General features: G+C 34.0%; 3 protein-coding genes across 3 annotated transcripts; 1 reads left to right on the top strand and 2 right to left on the bottom strand.

Moving 5' to 3' along the window:
* Nucleotides 1-396: 396 nt before the first annotated feature.
* On the bottom strand, nt 397-4139 carry LOC130729492 (SPX domain-containing protein 3-like). Its single transcript, XM_057581264.1, has 3 exons — nt 3795-4139; nt 3084-3249; nt 397-961 (listed from the first exon to the last, which is right to left on the bottom strand). The coding sequence occupies exons 1-3, from the start codon at nt 4008-4010 to the stop codon at nt 498-500; spliced, it is 846 nt and encodes a 281-aa protein (XP_057437247.1). The 5' UTR covers nt 4011-4139; the 3' UTR covers nt 397-497.
* Nucleotides 4140-9528: 5389 nt separating this feature from the next.
* On the bottom strand, nt 9529-11255 carry LOC130732477 (zinc finger protein ZAT9-like). Its single transcript, XM_057584516.1, has one exon. The coding sequence runs from the start codon at nt 11101-11103 to the stop codon at nt 9961-9963; it is 1143 nt and encodes a 380-aa protein (XP_057440499.1). The 5' UTR covers nt 11104-11255; the 3' UTR covers nt 9529-9960.
* A 6941-nt stretch (nt 11256-18196) lies between these two features.
* On the top strand, nt 18197-20718 carry LOC130729491 (CASP-like protein 2D1). Its single transcript, XM_057581263.1, has 3 exons — nt 18197-18444; nt 18540-18651; nt 20260-20718. Exons 1-3 carry the CDS (start codon nt 18260-18262, stop codon nt 20521-20523), a joined length of 561 nt encoding a protein of 186 aa, XP_057437246.1. The 5' UTR covers nt 18197-18259; the 3' UTR covers nt 20524-20718.
* The last annotated feature ends 249 nt before the right edge of the window (nt 20719-20967 follow it).

Raw genomic sequence — 20967 nt, 5'->3', positions numbered from 1 at the left:
AAATATCCGTCGTTATCTTGAAAAATACATAAGTTTAATAAATGAATACCTTAGCATAACGATGGATATTTCAGTCGCCAAATCGTCGCTAGTTCAGGCGCTACTTTGTTTTATTATTTATTATTCTATTTTTTAGCGACCGATATTTTGGTCGCTAATAAGTCAAATTTAGAGATGACCAAAATATCATGGATTCCGTCGCAAAATTGGTCGCTATTAATTTGTGATTGAAATATATTGTTCGCTAAAGAACGAATTTCGGGTAGTGTAACTATCACTTCCTCCCCACAAGAACGAAGTGGTTAGAATGCTTCATCAACAAGCCGAAGAAGAAAAGTATATAACGAATCTGATCAACTGAAACATCAGAATGAGAAAGGAGATTCAGATAACTACTTAAAGAAGCCATCTTAGGAAAGTTCAATCATTTATTAAACAGAAGTCCTCCATACAATCCAAACTAACAACAGCTGAAGAATGGAACATTATAAACATGGTCAAATCTCAAACTTACTTTGGCCAACACAAGTGGGAAAAAGACAAGATAACAACTCATTGGCCGAATCATATAAAAAGCATCTCCAGCAACTACAATAGGTCATTTCATTCAAACAGAAGGGCACTAGAGATTGAAGTGAGAAATTATCTCTATATTTCCCAAGTGCTCTCAAACTCTTTTCTATGTTTGACTCTGAAACCTCACCCTCTTTCACAACCACTGCTGCATCATGCTGGGTTGGGAGTAAAGGTTCTCCATTAGATGCAATGGCTTCTTCATTTGGTGTTTTAGAATTTTCACCAACATGGAAAATTACCTCATTTATTATGCTTTCACATTCCGTAACAAGTTTTGGAATGAATTCAGATGTGAGAAACTGATGCTCCAAAACTTTCTGAAGGAATGGGTAGCGTTGGAGCCCGCTTGTCCTCCTCTCATATTTCTTCACAAGTTTTGCGAAGCCTGCAAAACTCAATCCATCATATTTAATTCTTCATATATAAACATGTCAAGAGCAGGTTCCTTATGGAAAAATGCACTATAAGCAGGAACTCATCAATCAATAGTCAGATCAGTGGATTCACAATTCCAAAACATAGAGTGAATGGTAAACTTAGTTCCTCAATGATTTTGCACAGGTTAGTCTCTCTCGAAGAAGGGATGTGTGTTTGGTTTCAGCTGAACCCAACTGAAAGCCAAAAATAGAACTTGGGTTACTTTCACATTGGTGTCTCCTAACGCAAGTTATAGAATTCTAGATGTACAGAATGTGAAAGTATCTAAATGAGTAAAATATCAATTAAGTTGAACAACGTTTTAATTGATCAAATTTGATCGTGCAATTAACTTGACCGAAATATTACACCTTCAACTTTTGAGTATTTTCCTTTTTTTTTTATAGGCAATGAAATGAATATATTAAGTGAAGTACAAGGGGTACTTCAACCCAATACAAAGAGATAAAGGAGAAAATGAGTACAAAAGCAAAAGATCCAAAGAAAAAGAAAGAAAGAGAGAGAACCCGCCACCAACCCCACCTTAGAAAAGAGATCAAAGAAAGGGGCCTCATTAAAACCTTACTAGAAAAAATCCCCTTGGGAAAACCTAGTGAAGGAAAAAGAGTACCCCTTCCTAAGATCAAGATGAGACTTCCAATGAGTAATAAGAAAAAAGAACATAAAATGATGACCCCCAGCTGTTCCAACATCACTAGATTCCTTCAAAACAATATTCCACCAAGTAGATAAATAGCTCATAGGCAATAATCAGCACAATATCCCAACCTCAATTGCAAACAACAGAACCTTAGAGAACCTTAAAGAAATGATAGCCTTAGCCCCACCAACTACATATTTCAAGAACCAAGTTGACAAAGACTCATTGCAATTTACATATTTTTCTAATAAAAAAAGTTTAGGGTATGAAGATAGTATCTAGTCCGGTGCTTTACAAAACCTCTTATATACACAAATAAGATTAGAACATAAGGATTTAGCTCTTGTAAAGTGAATTAAAATAATAATGTAACGTATTATAACCGCTACATAAAAAAAATTAATGGTTGAGTGACGCAGACAGGCTTGCTGCGCGTTTTGATGAAGATGTTGCGCGTGTTTTCGTCTAATGCAGGAGCAATTAATTAGGAAGTTATTATTTTTAGTATTTTTAAATCAATTTAGGATTTATTATGTTTTTCTAATTAAGTTAGAATCTTTATGATCTTACTTATTTTTTGTTAGGAACTTATTTATTTTCAATTAGGATCTTTTATTTTTAATTAGGATTTTTAGGATATTATTTATTTTTCTGTTAGGATATTTTCTTTTCCTATTTAAGGACTTGTAAGACATAGCCTATTTAAGTTTATTATTGACAATAAAAAAAACGAGAATTTTCTCAAATCCTGGTGGATTCCAGTTTTCTGTTACATAGGGTTTTGTGTTTGCAAATCTTTGTGCGTTCCGCTGTGTCATTGAGATTTAAATAGCACCAAAGCCACATGATATATGTACAATTACATATAATTACAATCTCGATCGTTAATTTAGTTGTCATAACTTATTTACTCACTCCCTCATTTTAGAAGAGTTAAATTGAAAACTTACACATCATAATTTACTCATTTTGATCAAAATCTCTTAAGGCTCTCTTTGGGAGTGTTTAAGGCAGGGGAGATGAAGACTTTGAATGAAGGGGAGGGGAGGGTGTGAGAAGGGGAAGGGGGTAAGCCCTTTGCTTATTTGGTAATTCACAAAACCCTCCAATTGAGGTAACTAAAAAATTTCTTTTGAGGGGATGAAGGGGTTTTAAAATACCTCAAACTCATCCCCTTTTGAAATCTCCCAAGGGGTGAGCTTCTTTCATATCCCCTCATAATTACACCCTTATGGTTTTTACATATTTAATGAATAAAGATTCTAATATATGTGGATTTATAGGTGATTTAAATTTAATGAAAAGTGATATAATACTATAAGAATTAGTATTTAGTAGTGTGAAGAATGTAATAATGAAGAAAAAATTGTGCAAGTTCAATTGCAATCTTTGGGAATTTCAAACTTACAATGGCTAAAAAAAACAGTACCTGTTTGATTAATGTTCCAGAGGTTTAGTAATAGAATCATTTCACTATGCAAATCAACAATATGCTTAAGTAATATATACATCCCCTCCTTATTATCCATTTCTGATGGCTGCGTGCCATTTGGTCCACATAAATTAATTGATTTCTTCTGATCCTGCTGCAACTCCTGCATTCATACACAATTTTTCCAATCTCAAATTACCCTTTAATATGTTAAAAAAATTACCCTTTAATTGAATTAATTTTAGGTTAATTTTTTTTCCTGTAAAATAGGGGTGAATAAGATTTGATCCTTTTAAACAAAAATTACAGCTTTTATTAGTTCCCAAAATTAATGAATCGGGTGAAATTAGCTATTTTGCGGTGGTTCAAACTGCTACTATAACCAAGAATAAATAATTTATTACACTTAAAAATTGCTTAGTACACAAAAACCGTCACAAAAAACACGACAACAACTACCCTTATTTCAATAATAATTGAGACTAAAAGCTATAAATATTGCTTTAAGAGACTAAATTCAATTCACCCCTAGAATAAAAACATTTTAACCCATTAATTTTACTCCAAATTTTATGTGAGCTTGTTTTCAATGGGAATGTTTTCACACTGGAAAAAAATTACGAGGAATTTTTTTTCATAGAACTGAATTAAACCCATAAATATTTGGCAAACATAAACAAGGATATATGTGCATGTACACAATATAACCTGATAACGGATGATGAACTCCTCCCCTTTATCAATGAAAAATTCATTGAGTGTGTCGATGTCATTGTTCAACAAAGACAAAAACTCCTCCTCAGCATTCCCACACTCTGGTATCTTCCGTATCAGCTTTTTCAATTTCTTGTATGACAAGAACTTGTTCCTCCATTCTGGCACCGCCTCCTGAATCTGATGCGTGAATAGTTTCCCAAACTTCATGCTCTTCTTCACTCACCTCACTACCTACCCTCAAATTATATATATATAGATCCAAAACGTTGTAAATGGAAATAGGTATATACTGACTTTTGGTGAAGATACAAATTAGTACATTGGGGTTTTTATTGGCCTAAAGATGATGAGGCCATGAGGGAATGTTAGTGGGTATATTCTTAACTTGATGAAGTACGTACCTGTTGAAAATGATATAAACTATAAATTGGACGGTGAATCCAAAGCATATATATTCTATATATATAAGATGAGAGTTCTTGAGGCATATCCGATTACGTGTTCATACTCACTTAATTAGGAGCTAAATTCAATGTTTTGGGGACTAAATAAATCAATAAACTTATAAACGGAAATGTTAGCTAGAGAGCACAAAGACAAGTGCGCGCTCACGTAGTGAATCTTAGATGGTTGAGATAGAACCAACATGATTTGCAACTAACCAAATTACACAAGTGACCATAAGGGAGGAATGAAGGGTGAATCAGTCAAGGTTTAAATCCCGGTAAAAAAAACTAATTTACTAAAATTACTTATTAGAATTAGAAATGCTAACTCAACCAAAAAACTAGTTCAAGAGTTGATGGTCGCTTGTTTAGTTATATCTCTAATTAATGTGAGACTTCTAATACACTCTCTCACGTCCAGGGTTGGGCATCTGGAGCGTGAAATGTACATCAACAGGTAACCTAAATATGAGAGGTCTCCACAAGAAATGAATCTAAAATAAGCTCTAATATCATGAAGGAATTGTATTTCGTGCTTTTCATTCATAAACAACTAAATATAAATATACAAAAGTTTTAAGTAAATAGTTAACTAGAGAATAAATTTACGCGTGATTATGCGTTTACACCGAACCCGAACCAACACGTTAATTATCAAATTAGTTTGATTTGGATCCATGAAAATTTGAGAAACTTGAACAATCCCAACTCAGATCCAAATTAATCTGATTCAATTACATCCCTACCTATGAGTATGGAATGTACTTCAATTCCTAAATAACATATATTTAATCAATCAGTCAAGCACAAACCTATATCTTAATTTTATCGGTTTATCCTTTATTTTCCTGCCTTTAATTTTGAATTAATCTGTACCGCATTTGCCTAATCTTCAGTCTATGCACTTTAATTAGTGGCCTTCAAATACTTAAGTTGAGGAATAGAATTCCTCAATCACCTCACCGTGTTGCATAAGTAAAGGGGCTCAATAGTGAGATTTAACCGACCAAATTAATGCGCTAATCAACAAAAATCACACAACTAACACTACACAGTAACAGTATGTTTTCAAAACAGTTTGTGGCCATCCGTTTCAAATGTATTTTATCATCACTCATAGCAGTTTACCATGTGCTTGTATAGTTGTATTCCATCTTCTTCAAACACAAAAGGTTTCTTCTTTTCCCTTAAAAGAAACTATTCTAGATTTCTTTTGCTTCACGCTTTGTAGGATATGGAGGTTTCTTTCTAAAGAGAAAGAAAATGGGAAAATTGGGAGAAAAATGAAAAAGAAAACGAACGAACAAAACAAGAACTAAGGAGATTACGTAAATGATTAATAGACATTTACTTTCGCTAACAGCCTCTAGACATATGACTTTTGTTGGGGAATCAAATGTAATAATAAGAACAATATTCAGCGGACAATAATTTCTCTAAATTTCTCTAATATAACACACACGAAGATTATAACATGAAAAACTTTCTCAATAAGAAGTTAAAACCACTGCACAACCAAGTCAATCAAGCTCCACTACAATCAAAATATGGGTACAACCGTACAAGAGAGTTTCTTTCACAGTAAAAATTTGTCCAACAATTAGTCAAACAACAAAGCGACAAAGTTCAAATAGAGAACTGAGAATATCATACAAAACTAGAATTTGCTAATGCTTCTGCTGTTCAATTTTTTCTCTCCAATCTAACGAGGAACAGAACTACAGTACCCACTACAACTTCCTTGAGTTGGAGTGAGAATATCTTCTCTTCTCTTTTCTCTTACTTTTCTAGTTATCTTTTTTGTCAAAATAAACACACACTCTTACTCTTTTATGACCATTCTTCACTAGGATAAGTGCGACGAGTGAGCTTTCACACTTTGGGTCCTTTTTCACATGGGAAAGGAGTTAAAACCCATCACTTTATCGAGAGTTTAACCGCTACAAAATGTTATGAGGGTTAAAAATTATTACAAAAATATATGTCCTATGGATGTTCATTAGAAAATATATGCATACCTATATATCATTACTCTAACAATTTCCTAGTAATTTGTACTTTGATAGGGAAGAGGGTTGGCCTAGTCCTCAAGTGTTCTGAGGAGGAGGCCATTAGTTCCCTTGCTGATCATATTAAATTCCGTAGAGGAAGTGTAGAGGAGATTTGCCTTTTGTTTCAGGTCTAGGTGTTTTTAGTCCCTCTTGTGCTCTGTTTGATGGATGGTCTTCGGGTACTTTGGCTCCTTGATTGGTTATTTTTGTTTAGGGGGTTTTGGGTTTTGTTTAGGCCTCGGAAGGTTTTTGCACTCTACCTTTGTGGGTGTTTTGTTGGGTGGGTTTCTTTTTGGTTGACCCCCCTTTTGGTGCTTTCCCTTCTTCTATAGAATGTCTATGTTGTCTTATATTTATCTTCAATATATTTTTGCTTTCAAAAAAAATTGTACTTTGATATCTAGTGGTCTAAAAATTATTATTGAAAAAGATAACAAAAAGTTTATACAAATATGACAATGATAAGGTCAAGCATTACGAATAGTACTTCTGAATTATAGCACTTTGATGTTAGCCTTCCAAGTTGGAAGAGGAGAGTCAAGAGTGAGAGAAGCCGGTTGTTGAGCAATTAGATTCGAAATTTTATTGATTTAATTTGTACCACTTGAAGAAAGTTTGTAAGGATGTATAAATTAAAAAGCATAAGAGAAGTGCATTGGTGGAACTAGCTAGTATCTATACTTTATAAAGGGTATAAGATAATTGTGCCTTTTTGCCATCCTTTCCAGTACTTTACACTATCTTTTCTAATTTGGTTGGGTTGTTAACCAGTCAAATTTTCTTTCATATGAAATCTTATGGTATGTTTGGTTGGAGGGAAAGGAAAGGAAAGGGAAAGAAAACACGGAAATCGATGAGTGAATTTGGACTAAGGTTTAGTCCAAATTCACTCCTCGATTTCCGTGTTTTCTTTCCCTTTCCTTTCCTTTCCCTCCAACCAAACGAAGCCTTAACATACTAGCTTCTAAAGTCAAAATCATAATAGTGCCCCCATTGTCTACTAATTGACCAACCCACAAATATATGTAAGTAATGGATGTTATACATATGTACTTTACTAGGTAGAATCCCATGCGATGCACAGATCATATATTTTTTAAGAGTTTTAAATATATTATAAAATATAGTCAATTGATTTTATCAACATAATTTTTTTTCATTTTCATTACAAACTTTTCATAAATATATATAAATAAATTAAATCATTTGCAAGTAATTTGACAAACATCTGAATATTAATCTCTACTTTAAATATTATTAGTCTTAATAGCATTTTTGTACTTCACTTATCACGATTTGATAGTTCTGGTCCCTCAAGGAATTTATTAGCCTAGAATGTCCCTCACGTTTACTAACTATTGCAATTTTGATTTTTTGTCAACTTTCATCCAATATTTAACGGTTTTTAATTAAAAATAAGGCTTGAAGTACAATTTGATGTTTTCTAATTAACAATTTCATGATTTCTAGTTTTTTTAATTATTTTTTAATCAAAAATTGGATTGAAGCTGACGGAAAACCAAAACTGCAACAATTAGTAAATGTGAGGGACGTTGTACGCTAATAAATTCCATAAGGGATCAGAACTGTCAAATCGTGATAAGTGAGGGATCAAAAGTGCTATTAAGCCATATTATTATGCAAATATTATTAACACATGTTAATTAATCCAAATATTATTAAATAGTAGGTTTTTGAATCATCATATAATTTATGAGATTAATTTATATGCACTAACAGTGTAAAAAGTTTACACAAATCACATCATTTTAAATTCTAAATTAAATTTCAGCTAAAAAAATTAATATCCTTCCATTATTTACACAACAATCATAAATTATTATATGTCAATTAATAGTTAAGAACATATTATAATTATAATAATTAATAATGAAAAGAAAATAATAAGTTTAGCAGCTATAAATTTATATTTCTAAACAAAAAAATTTATCCTATTTAAATTTAATATACTTTTCTAATAAAAAGTTTTATTAAATCACGATTTTTTCTTTTGAAACCATTAATCACGATTTATGTATTTCATAACACATGCAAACATCAATTATTAATTTTCTAACATTCTGATTTATCTTCCGGTTAAAAGAATAACGTGGCATCAGTCCTTTGTTCTGAATCCAAAAGTAATTATATATGTTCATAACAAATATCTTTAAAAGTAAATAAAAGCTTATCTAAACCAAAAAGTAATAAAACGCAGTTCCACCGTAGCTTATCATGCACCCACGCAACATACAATAAAACCCGTGAATGAACCGTAGATTCCATGCTATTCTCTTTGTAGTGTTTATACTTTATAGATTACAAATGAACGAGGTTGACTTCAAGTTCCCATAGGGAATCAATAGGGCTAAATAAAGGCTCCTATGTTTGTGAAACTTGACATTACATGCCAAACTGATGGGCTCCTATTATGACCGACCCAAATGATTATAAGGCCTAATATTGTTCTGGACCACCCATAAATTTTACATTTAAATGAAAGTTGTGCTAGTCAGCTAGGACGACCAAAACGAGAACTACCTCATCTATAAATTAGTCGAGCAAAAGCAGAGCCAACATCATGATTAAACGCCTGAAGGCTGCCGAAGCATAGCCATTATCTCGAAAGTTTTCCACAATTACTTCAATAAGGCCAAGTTCCTCAAACATAGGTCATATCACACTCTATAAATACATGTTTCGTCATGTAAATACAAATTATTCATACTTCTCATTGAATATTCTTCTAAGACTTTAAGTTTCTCTCTTATTTAGAAGTTGACTTGAGTGTCAATGTACATTTTGTTGGTATATCCCACATACTCCTCCTTGGACGTTTCACATGCCACTGTGCATTCAACATACATCCACGACACTACGATCAAAGGAACTCCGAATTCTTTCTCTCCAAGAACATGATCTTTAGGTGGGCCAGCTCGCTCGTCCACCCAGACATGGCATTGACTAGGACTTCTAACATATATATCAAAAGTTTGGCAATCCATCCCAAAGTAAACCACTTTACGCAAACCAATGGCGATCTTGACCTAACCCACCTCATCGACCCAATTTGCCCTCCCTTAAATGAGAGTTCCATTACATTTTCCAAGAATTAAATAACCATGAATATAACATATTTCTTTTATGAACTGTAAAATGAAAGTCAATCTTTGGAGTTACTTTAATATTAAAAAAATATTTGTAGGTTGATCAACTTCATGTGAGAAATACTTTCTTGCTTATTATTCACAATCAACTAGTGGCAGAACAGTTACTTTGTATTTGCTTGGAAGCTGAAACAGAACCCACCAACACGCATGCTTGCAAATTCTTTTCCACAATTCCATAACAAGGAAAAAAGCAACCGAAACCCTTCCAAGAAAAAGAAGAAAGACTTCTGATTCTGAATAACAGAATAAGAATACAAGTTTGGTTCCTCCATTATCGGTTGAGTTGAGTAATTTGTTACATAAACATCACAGAATTCAGGAGAACTGAATTGAAGTTAGAAAATCTAAGAAATAGTTATGATATATCATACTATATAACCAAATTTGCAGAATATATATATAAAATTACCAAAATTTGTTACCTTGGGATCATCATCAAGTTGCATCAAAAACTAAAAAAATTCCAACTTGGATAGATAACCTTCATTCATCAATGCCTAATAGGTTTTGCTTTGAGTTTGACAAACTCTGCATCTGAAACTGCAGAGTTCTCTATTTGGCTAAGATCATCATCATCAACTGGAGCAGGGAGATTAAGATCTATGAAGCTGCTTCCAACTTTTGAAGAACATGGAGCTGGTGGGATTGTCATTGTCATTGATGATCCAGTAACATGGGTTCTCTTATGCCCACCTAGTGCTTGACCAGATGCAAACACTCTGAAACAAACAGGGCACTCATGAATCTTCTTTTCCACCACAAAACTAGTTCCACAATTTCCACCCTCAAATTGTGATTGTTGATTTTGATGATCCATTTTTGAGTTCATCTTCATCTTCTTGTGACTCGCTCTGTGTCCACCAAGTGCTTGATAAGATCGAAACACTTTGTTACATGTCTCACATTTGTACCTTCCTTTACGTGCTTTGTTCTTGGAAATTTTCATCAATTCCTGTGATTCTTCTTCACTGTCTTCCATGGATCTCTCAGCTTCTTCATCTTCTTCATCATCTTGATCCTCTTCTTGTTCTTCATCTTCATCTTCGTATTGATCATCCATCATTTTCTGATCTTTCTTCTGCCTTTTCCATTTGTCTCTGGACAGCATCATGAGGCAAAATGCAACATCTTCCTCTGTTGTCGCATCAGAAACCGAACTAACAGGTTCATGATCAGCGACCCACGATTCTGTTTTACTAGTTTCACAAAATTTAACAACCTTTTTCATCACGGCTTCACGATTTTTATGATCTGAATCACCGATTTTCCATGCCCTTTTGGATCTTGCACGTGTAGGGTTGTTCTTGGATGACTCTGTCTCGCTCTCTCTATCTTGAAGAAGAATGGAAGACCCATTTTCCGGAGCAGCGAAGGAAAACTCAGGATCTACAAGGCGAATGCTTCTCTTTGGATTCTCTCTGAGGCCATAAGAAAGACCCTTATCATCTTCTTCACCTTCAGATGATGATGATGATGGAGCTGATTCAGCTTCAAAACTGAGTTGAATTGTTCTTGATGACTCTTCTTCTTGCTTTGAAATTTGAAGGTTCATCATGTGAGACCTCATGTGTCCACCCAATGCTCTTCCATTGGAGAATCTCCTGAAGCAAAGCTTGCACTTGTGCTTTTCCATGGAAACAGAGCTAAAACAGAGAGAGTGTTTGCATTTCTTGTGAGAGGAAGAAGAGAGAGTGAAAAACTATAAATGGAGCAAGTTACGAGCATTCCTCAACCAAGAGATATGTATTATGTAACATGCCAAAAAGTACAAAATAAAAAGTCAAAAGGGAAAAGAAAATCAAGATGGGGGTTTTAATTTTTGTATTTATTGTTTGTTTCCTGATTTATTTCGTTTTTGTTCCCATCTACCAACACCGTAAGAAGAAAACAGAACAAAAACTCTATGAATTTAAGGTTGAATTTATTGATATTTAATGAAAGATGTGCATGCAATGTGGGAAAGAACATGTATCATGCGCTTGCCCGTTTCTCTTATTATTCTCCACTCAATCTCTCTTATGTATTAAAGGTTGAAGTATGTATTCTTTAGCTTATAAAAATAAAAGTTTTTTTTTTTTTGTATTTTAAGTACCCTAAACTCGGAGGCCATTAGATTAATTCACTCGAGGTTTAGAAATAATGTTAACCAGGTAAAAAAAATATTGAACCTTTCACACTATCGTCATTCGAGTTCTAGCCATAACAGCATTTTAAGTTACAAAAATAGCTACCCATAACTAAAACTCATACATTTTGTGTTTTAATTTTTGGTAGTTTCTTTTTTTGACAATACATATTACTAGCGATTCAAAATTGCCCAAAACCCATATGCCCCTTATATATTGCTTCCTTCAGATATTATTACTGCATTCGATCCTTAATATAAAATCAACTAGTTACTTCACATCTTCATAAAAAATAAAAATAAGTTACTTCTTTTTTTTTGAAAAGAAAAAACTAGTTACTTCACATCCTTTTAATAGTTGGTTAGTTACATTTAATTTGTTATGATGAATTATCAAAATTGCCCATAACTCAATTAAGGAAATAAAGTTTTTTTTATTTAAAATAATCAAATGTAAGGATAAGTCTTTGGAGAGTGAAAATGAAAGAAATTATAACAAATGTAATGTATCATAATTAAATAAGAATAATATTATCAAAAAATAATTAATATAGTATAGAATTTAATTTTTTTTTTTGGTTGATTCTTGATTAATTATAGGAGGGTATTTCATTTTATTATTGTTATTGTGATTTTCATATTTTTTTCATTGCCAAAAGTAACCATTTGCACCATTTCAAGAAATGTAGTATTGCATAGAAGCAATTCTCTGTTTGAAAATTGGAAATTGTAACAGTAAATTTTCAAAGATAGTAATCAATTTTCTCTCAGTTTCTGTTTGAAATAAACGCTATTTTATCTCTAAATGTGTAACAAATTTAGAGTATGTTTAGGTTTCAAGATAAAACTCATGCTTAGAGGACGGAAAAATCAAAACGACTTCACCGATTTTTGAACGCCACTATTGAATAGCAGCGTCATTCGTCTATAGATGAAACGACAACTGTCGATATGAAGCGTTACACGTAACTCACCTCACCACATGTCGTTTTGATTGCGAATTGTTTTGGCCACCACAGATTTATGGTAGTACTATATTTATTCGGAAATTGACCTTAATAAATTCAAACAAAGAATCTTATTTTTATTATATTTTAAGATAAATAATTTTGCTCTGATTTTGTTACTTTTGTGCCGGTGATCTCAGCCAATTGTCCACATTAAATTCTATAGCTTTTAGCATGCCATCTAGACTCTAGTCTTTTAATTAGGTCAAATTATTTTCTAAAAAAAACTAAAAAAAGTTTAATTTTGATGCATTGGTGTAAATATCAAACTTCTTTACACTCACATCCAAGTATTTAATATCACATATTTAAATGGTTTCATTCAATTTTAGAGCTAAATGACCCCAAAGAAGTTTAGGTTATATCATCGTGATCTTAAGTGGACCAATAATATTTAATATAAGTGAAATTTCTAACTTATTTATATTAAATATTATTGATCCACTTAAAACTATAATGATTTAACATAAGATTTTTTAATGTCATTTAGACAACACCTTAATTACATTTTGATTAAATTAAAAGTTTATTTTTTAATATGGCGACAGATTATTGGATGTTGAATCTGAATTCGGTTTTTTGCCTTGTCAAGAAAATTACATTTTTACAGTGGATACAAATTAAATTCCTAGAAAAATTACATCTGTAGGGTAACTAATTATGTATTCACTTTGAGGGTATTTTATCCTCTCTTCTCATTTTTAAGTTTCTTATGGAGAGGTTTATTTGGTGCTTGCTGTGGTACCTTAAGCCGGATTAGGGTGTGGTACCCAAAATGAGTTGGTTCAATAATAAAGACTCATGTATCGATTAAAATTTTGATTTTGTTATATTATAGTAATGCATTGTTCCATTCTTAGGTACATGAGATATGCTAGTTGTGTTTTCTGAGCTTTGTTCATCCATTAACCATGATCATTTTACGCGCATCTCTAACACCATCATTCGTTTCCACCACTCGTCCATTTTTCATTAAGAAATGAATTTCATGAGATAAAGTCAATTGATAAGTGAAGTAAAATCTAAAGATGTAGTATTTACCTTGAATAATATGATAATAATCAATTAAATTACCTAGTTCGGGTACCACACCCAAAAAAAATTCAGGGTACCACAGAATTTACCTTATTTTATTATTATAATTGAGGTTTAATTTGAGATTTGGAGGTTGATAATTTCCCTTTAATCTTGGATCTTTTAGTTGAAAAAAATGTGTGATGGGAAAAAAGGATGAGAAGTGGGTTAGAAACTATCCTCACTTGGAGAGGGGGCTATTAGTCTAAGTCTATGAGAAGTAAATGCCGTTTTATTAGGGTTTAGACTTTAGACCAAGTCTTGCTTCTAACTGTGATTGGTCATGCTTGCCACACAGTCGTACGGAAGCTTTGGTTTATTGATTCACACCAAAAATAAAAGAGAAGAAAAAAGAGGATTCACATTTTAATTTAAAAAAATATGATTTAGACCCAAATTTGTTAATTTCGCATTCGATATAAAGGACAAATATGGATAAATATTGTTCACATTTTAAGCTCACTTACACCCAGTGTTTTAAGACACAACTCGGACATCGATTCGGTGGGGTACTGAGTTAATGAATCGCTGGTCGGACCAATGAGTCACTAAGTCGAATGCTTGACTAGGTGTAGATTAAAAAAATTAGAAAAAATTGCAATACATATAAAGTTAAGATATATAAATAAATGAGGTGCATAAATAGCAGATAAATAGCAGATTCGATGGTGTGGTGTAGTGGTGAAATTTTCGTCAATCTACCTTCTTCAGGTCCTCCCCACCACCTTTTTGTTATCAATTTCACGTTTTTGAAGTTAAATAATTGCTGGATAAGTACTTTAGCTGAATTGGGCTTAGATCCATGACCCACTGTCAACATAAATTAAAAAAAGAAAGGCCCAAATATTAAATAAATACTCTTAGTCAAATTGGGCTACATTCTTTTTCCTCCTGTAACAAAAAAAAAAATCGGGCTACATTCAAGACCCATAAAGGTTTGAGTCAGATGAAAGGTGAAGGGTCCAGATTCGAACCCTGAGGATGATTAATTTACCAACATTATTAACAACTAACATTTGTCTATTAAAAAAAAACATTCAAGACTCATTCTCAATAGAAAAAAGAAAAAAAAAAAGGAATTGGGTGACTCGCCGGTCCGACAAAAAATTGGTCAGGTCACCGAGTCAATCATTGAACTGGCCGAGTCAAACCCGTTCCCACCGAATTGCATGCAAAACCGATCTGATGGGAGGCTCGGATCGATCAGGTGACCGAGTCCCGGTTAGACTGGCCGGTCCAAGCCGAGTTTTAAAACATTGTCATACCACACTAGTTTAGAGGTAAAAGCTCAGAAGTAGGAAGAGAAGAGAAAAAAAAATATAATAAGTGATATGATATGAAAATAGGACAGAGATACGATAAAATGAGAAGGAAGAAAGAATATATCACTGGTGCAGCAATTTGAAGAGAGGAAGAAGGAAGAAGTATGATACAACTTTTATTCTTATTTGGTTGCATTCACTACAAAAGCCCAACTTTTTAACTTTTGGGCTTTACTAATTTGATTATGACCCACTTTGTTAACCTATAAGCCCAAAGAACTTGGTGGTCTTGGGATAAAGGACTTGTCTGCCTTTAATAAGGCTCTTATTGGCAAATGGAAGTGGCGTTTTTTGAATGAGCCAAATAGCTTTTGGTGCAAGGTGATTAAATACCAAATTATTGGTGGTAGATGTTCTTCCCCTTGGTGGAGGGGTGTTCTTTCTTTGTGTTCAGAATATAACTGGTTTGAATTGGGAATTAGGAAAACACTAGGGGATGGGGATGCAACTAGTTTCTGGCATGATGATTGGCTTGGGTCAAGACATTTGGAGGGGAGATTTCACAGGTTGTATAATTTGTCTCAAAACAAATATGCTATTGTAAAGGAGTTGGGGGAGTGGAGACATGGCATGTGGGAGTGGAATTTTAAATGGAGAAGGGCGTTGCGTGGGAGGGAGGAGTTGTGGTTTGATACCCTGTTGAATATTATTAATAATGGTAGTTTGCAGGAGGGGAGGCCGGATAGATGGTTGTGGGAGCCAGGGGAGGAGGGTGCTTATTCAGTTAACTCAGCTTATTCTTTTTTGCATGTGAGTGATTTAGGAGTGTCTGGCATCGATTTTCAATCAATCTGGTATGCATTTGCTCCCTCAAAGGTCAAAGCTTTTGCTTGGCGCATGTTGCTAAATCGGATCCCGACCAAGGTGAATTTAAGGAGGAGAGGTGTCATTCCGGCAGAGGTGGATGTATTATGTTCTTTTTGTAATCGTATAGAAGAGTGTTGTGATCATTTGTTCTGTACGTGCTCACGGTCTTTTGATGTCTGGAATGCTGTCTATCGGTGGTTGGGGTTTGAAACTGTATTGCTATCTTCATCAGAATCACTTTTTAGCCAGTTCTCCTTTGTTGGTAGAAACAAGAAACAACGACTTGCTGAGGTAACAGTGTGGATGACGTCTTGCTGGTCCTTGTGGATAACTCGTAACAGTGTTATTTTCAAGGATGGTGTTTGGGACGGTGGTTTGGTTGTGGAATTAATCCAGGTTCGAACTTGGCATTGGTTAAAAGAGAAAGTGAGGGAGTTTCATTATTCATTATATGAATGGAAGTCAAATCCGGTCATATGCCTCTCTTCTCTTTGAATTTGGCTAGGGACATGGGTTTTTGGCTACTATTCGTGGTACGTTTGGAGTGGAGGTCGGGTTGTATTTTTTCTCTTTTGTTGTGCATTCTGGGCGTTGGACGTCTGTTGCCGTGGTTGCTTTTTGGGTTTGTATGTTGTTGCTATATGTTGGGGCATTCTTGGTTTATTTGGAGTAATAGTTTAAGTTTGTAAGGGAACTTAATCTGGTTTGGATTGTGCGGATGAGTTCTTTAAACTTTGTTTATTTCTTTCTTTCTTTCTTTATTTTTCTCTCTTTCTTTTCTTGTATTTGGGTTTAGCACCCCTTGTGCTATTTTTGAATACAATTCTTTGGCTTACAAAAAAAACTAAATTATAAAACTGTTTCTAAATTCAAAAGCTGACTTGAAAGGTATTGTGTGGCTGTGTTTATTTTGATACTGTTTGGAATAAATACCTAAAGGTTTTCTAATGACATTTATATTATGTGAGAATAAATTTTAATGAGCGATACGCAATGCAGATACACAAGAAAATTAAGAGCAAACATACTCAATTAAGTAAACAAACTAATACATCTAGTTGAAACATGATGAAAAACCCTTAATGTCATATACAAGCCCCCCAAAACTCAATATGATAGCATAACACTTTTATCTTCCTTTTTAGTCCACGCTTCCATTTTAATAACTCAACCAGCTCTGTCAGAGTTGTAAATTGTTCATTTATCAAGGAAGGCCAATTAATCTCTTCAATGGAACCAAAATGGGCCAATCTAGTAACTTTGAGAACATGGAGATATAAGAGGAAGGCTGCTAAAGATCCTAAAATAACCAAAACAAAATCTTAGAAAGGAGATGGAGGCAACATAGGCGGGGGTGGAAGCAACGAGGGTGGTGACGATGGAAGCAACTTGACCCAGAGACAAAGACAACTAAAGTGGAGGCTGGTTAGTGATGACCATGAGGTTGGGCTGAGGCAGTGGTAGTATGTGGTCGTTTGCATAGGAGGAGGTTTCAGTGATAGGGCTAGTGGCCGCAACTGGTGGTCACCACTGCAGGAGGAGAAGAAGTGATGGCAGGTACGGGTGACGCATGAGGTTTTTGTGGAGGAGGTTGGTGGTCATAACAGTGATAAGTGCTAGTTGTCTTGCAGCAAGAGTAGGCGGCACAATGGCCAGTGTTGGTGGTAGTAGATGGCGTGGTGGTAGCACGAGAGTATAAGAAATATATTATCTAATTATGCCTAGTTCAATATGTTAGAAACTCAAGTTGACTAGAGATATGATACATATAGTCTTTATAAAGTATAGAGCAACACAAATTTTGAGCTCACTTTTGGGTTAATTAAACCTCTCAAATTCTAATATAGTATTAGAGCTATCCTAGATCGGTTTGTTAGTGGAGACTTCTCATCTTTGGATCACCCTACATATATCCAATTTTGCAAATTCTACGATTCACATGTCATGCTCTGAATGCGAGCGGCTGTGTTAGAACTATCACATTAGCTAGCTAGTCATATCTCATAGATACGTGCCTTTATAAATGATAGGAAGAGAAACCCTCAACTCTAGAAGTAATTTTTAAGTTAAGAATCGACTCTAATTTTTAATACAATGAAAGTTGGACCATTGAATTTTAAACCAATATCTGGATCGGTTCTGAGAAAACAGTAGATTTTAGTAACTTGTGAGAGAAAGGGAGAATGCCACCTTGCCAAGCGGATGGAAGTGGAACGCAATATCATGCAATTTGTAATACATGATAAAACCAACCACAACCGAAAATAGAATGATTATACTTCTGAAAAAGCGTTTCCCACTATTCTCACCAACTCCACTAACTAAGACATGATCCACACTTGAACTCTTTAAGTCTCTTTCATTATATATAGACAAAGATATCATTACCAATTCAATTTCAATACTTGTTCTGAGAGTGTGAGATCCCTCTGCTTCTTTTATTGCATATAAAATATGAGAACACATATTCATGATAGTCCTTCTGTGAAAAACCATCTTCCAATGCTTAAGGTTTTTGATTCATCTCTGAGGCTCTTTGCGGTTCCTCTATCTGTGGCAACAATATGGATTACTGTGACTAACAACCAAGACAACAGTATCTATGGAATGCTGAAATATAGCAACCTTTTGGGTCTCAAGTAAGAAGCAACATTAAATCTCCTGTTTCCATGTCACTGATTGTAATTATTATTTTGAAGTATAAACTGTGAATTCTGCAATTTGCTTTTGACAGGTATATGGTTTTTGTTAGTGCTCTCTGTGCTGCTTATGCTCTTGTTGCTGCAGCTTGTTCATGGGTCAGATATGTAGTGTCCAAAGCTTGGATTTTCTTTATCTCTGATCAGGTTTGGTACTCATCCTAGCTTACCCTTAATTTCATTAGGGAGACAGATTATGCGTGTGTGGTTCCTGTTGGGTAACCCCTGAATCAATTTTTGATAAAAAAATAGATGTTTGAGAGTCATTTTAGAGAATTTTTTTGTCTTCAAATGATTACTCAAGTGGTAAGAGTTAGGGGACATATGGTTTGGGTGTGAAAAGTCCAGGGATCAATCCCAGGAGGTGCAATTTATCTTTCCGGTGTACCAAAAAATTTTTTTTTTTAAACCCAAGTTCAGCTAACATAATTAATTCTAAGATTTTACATCTAAATTTCTCAACCTTACCCTATGTAAATGTTTAGAAAATAGAATCAAGTTTACTTAGTAAAAATCAATTCTAACCGGTAAAATGATGTTTAAGTGTAGCACTAACATTGATTTGATGAGTGAATATTTTACGATTGAATTTCATAACTTTACTTTATAAAAACTATTTTTTTCATAAAGGTATCTAGGAGTGGAAATAAGCCAGGCGGCCAAACAGGGGCTTGTGGCTTGGCTCGTCAGAGGCTTGCCTTGGCTTGACTCGTTTATTAAAAAAGCTGGGCTTAACCATTTTAAAAAGCTTAATTAACTAAAAAGGTCAAGCCCAAGCTATCATAAAAGCCTATTTGGCTTGATAGGCCGGCTTGTTTATATATTATTTTTATTAATATTATAAATAAATATAATATTAATAATATAGTATATTGTTTTTTTAAATTGATGTTTACTTTACTTTGTATAAATAGAAGCCTTTCAGAATTTTAGCATAGCACATGAGGCACAACAACAGCAGGCAAGCACCCATGTCGGCGGCCTCAATCAGCCACCACTGTGGCGCCCAAAGTCCGCCTATTCTCCACCACCGTGAGTCACGACCACCACCATTTTAGATAAATAGGATTTTAAGTAGGCTTGTAAGCCAAGTTAGACTTTATGATAAGACAAGTCAGGCCTTAAAATTTGGCTTGTTGACAGGCCACAAGCCAGGCTTGGGCCATGAAAACACAATGCAGGCCAGGTTTGGGCTACGCAAAGCTTGGCTTGGCTTGACTTATTTCCACCCCTAAGTATCAATATAAATGCATCACATCGCTGTAACTCATGTTTCTTATACGCAATTTTAATTAAATCAATTTTGTCTAAAATTACTTTCATTTTTTTTTTTGTCTAAAATCAACTTTATTAACATTGATCCAAACACAATTGATTATACATCCAAGCATAAATTACTTTCACTTTCCGCACACTTTTATTATAATCAATTTTATAAAAAATCAATTGGAACTCCGCTCCCCAACCCCAATATGCACATGTATCACTAATCCATGGACATTCTGACTTTAATTTTATAACTTGGTAAAATTGATAATATGTTGACAGTTATCCTTATGGAAATTATGGAGAGTAATTTCATCGTGAATTTGAACTATATTTCATCATAGAGAAGCTATCAGCACTTTTTTTTTTTTACTAATTTTCCTCTGCAGTCTGAGTATGTCTTCAATATAACCATACTGATCATACTCTTTACATTAATTTTAGGATCTTTTGGCTTATTTGTATTTCTTCAATTGATGTTTTATACAGATTGTGGCTTATTTATTGGTCACGTCAGTTGCTGCATCAATGGAGATACATTACCTGGCTTACAATGGAGCTAAGGAAGATTCTTGGAGTGAAGCCTGCAGTATCTATGGCAGGTTTTGCAGCAAAGTGAAGTTGGCTTTCATCCTTCAAATGATTACTTTTCTTTGCTTCATAATTCTAGCAGTGATTTCAGCTTTCAGAGCATTTAGTTTGTTTGATCCTCCTTCTGTCACTGCTCAGGAGATGCAAGAAGATAGATATTAGTTAGAAGGATTGGTTGGGGTATTTGTATTTTGTTATCTCACCATCATATTCTCGAGTTTAGCCTATTTCCTCTTTATTATTACTAATATATTTGGACTTAAAAAAAATAGTATATGGTTTTTGGCTTTGCAGTGATTATTTTGATGGTTGTATTAAATATCATACTATGATTATGGAATATAAACGTGTTTGTTTTTTTTGGTTACAAGAGGAAGAGAAACGTGTTTGTTTGAATATAGGGTGTGTTCATTTGAATGTTTGGGCCAACTTCAAAATTAGTATGAGGCTTGACGAGGCCAATTTTTCAAAGAAAGTTACATTAATGGATCGAGTCCAGCTGATTTTTACATTATATACCAACCATTATTCAACCAAACCAATATTAATTTTTGCTTCTCCAAACTCAATGTGGAAACTATGTTGGATTTTGGTATCCATTTTGCT

Source organism: Lotus japonicus, chromosome 1 (genome assembly GCF_012489685.1).
Source record: "Lotus japonicus ecotype B-129 chromosome 1, LjGifu_v1.2".
NCBI lineage: Eukaryota > Viridiplantae > Streptophyta > Magnoliopsida > Fabales > Fabaceae > Lotus > Lotus japonicus.
The sequence above is the reverse complement of the archived record's forward strand: the minus strand, read 5'-3'. Positions and strand labels throughout refer to the sequence as shown.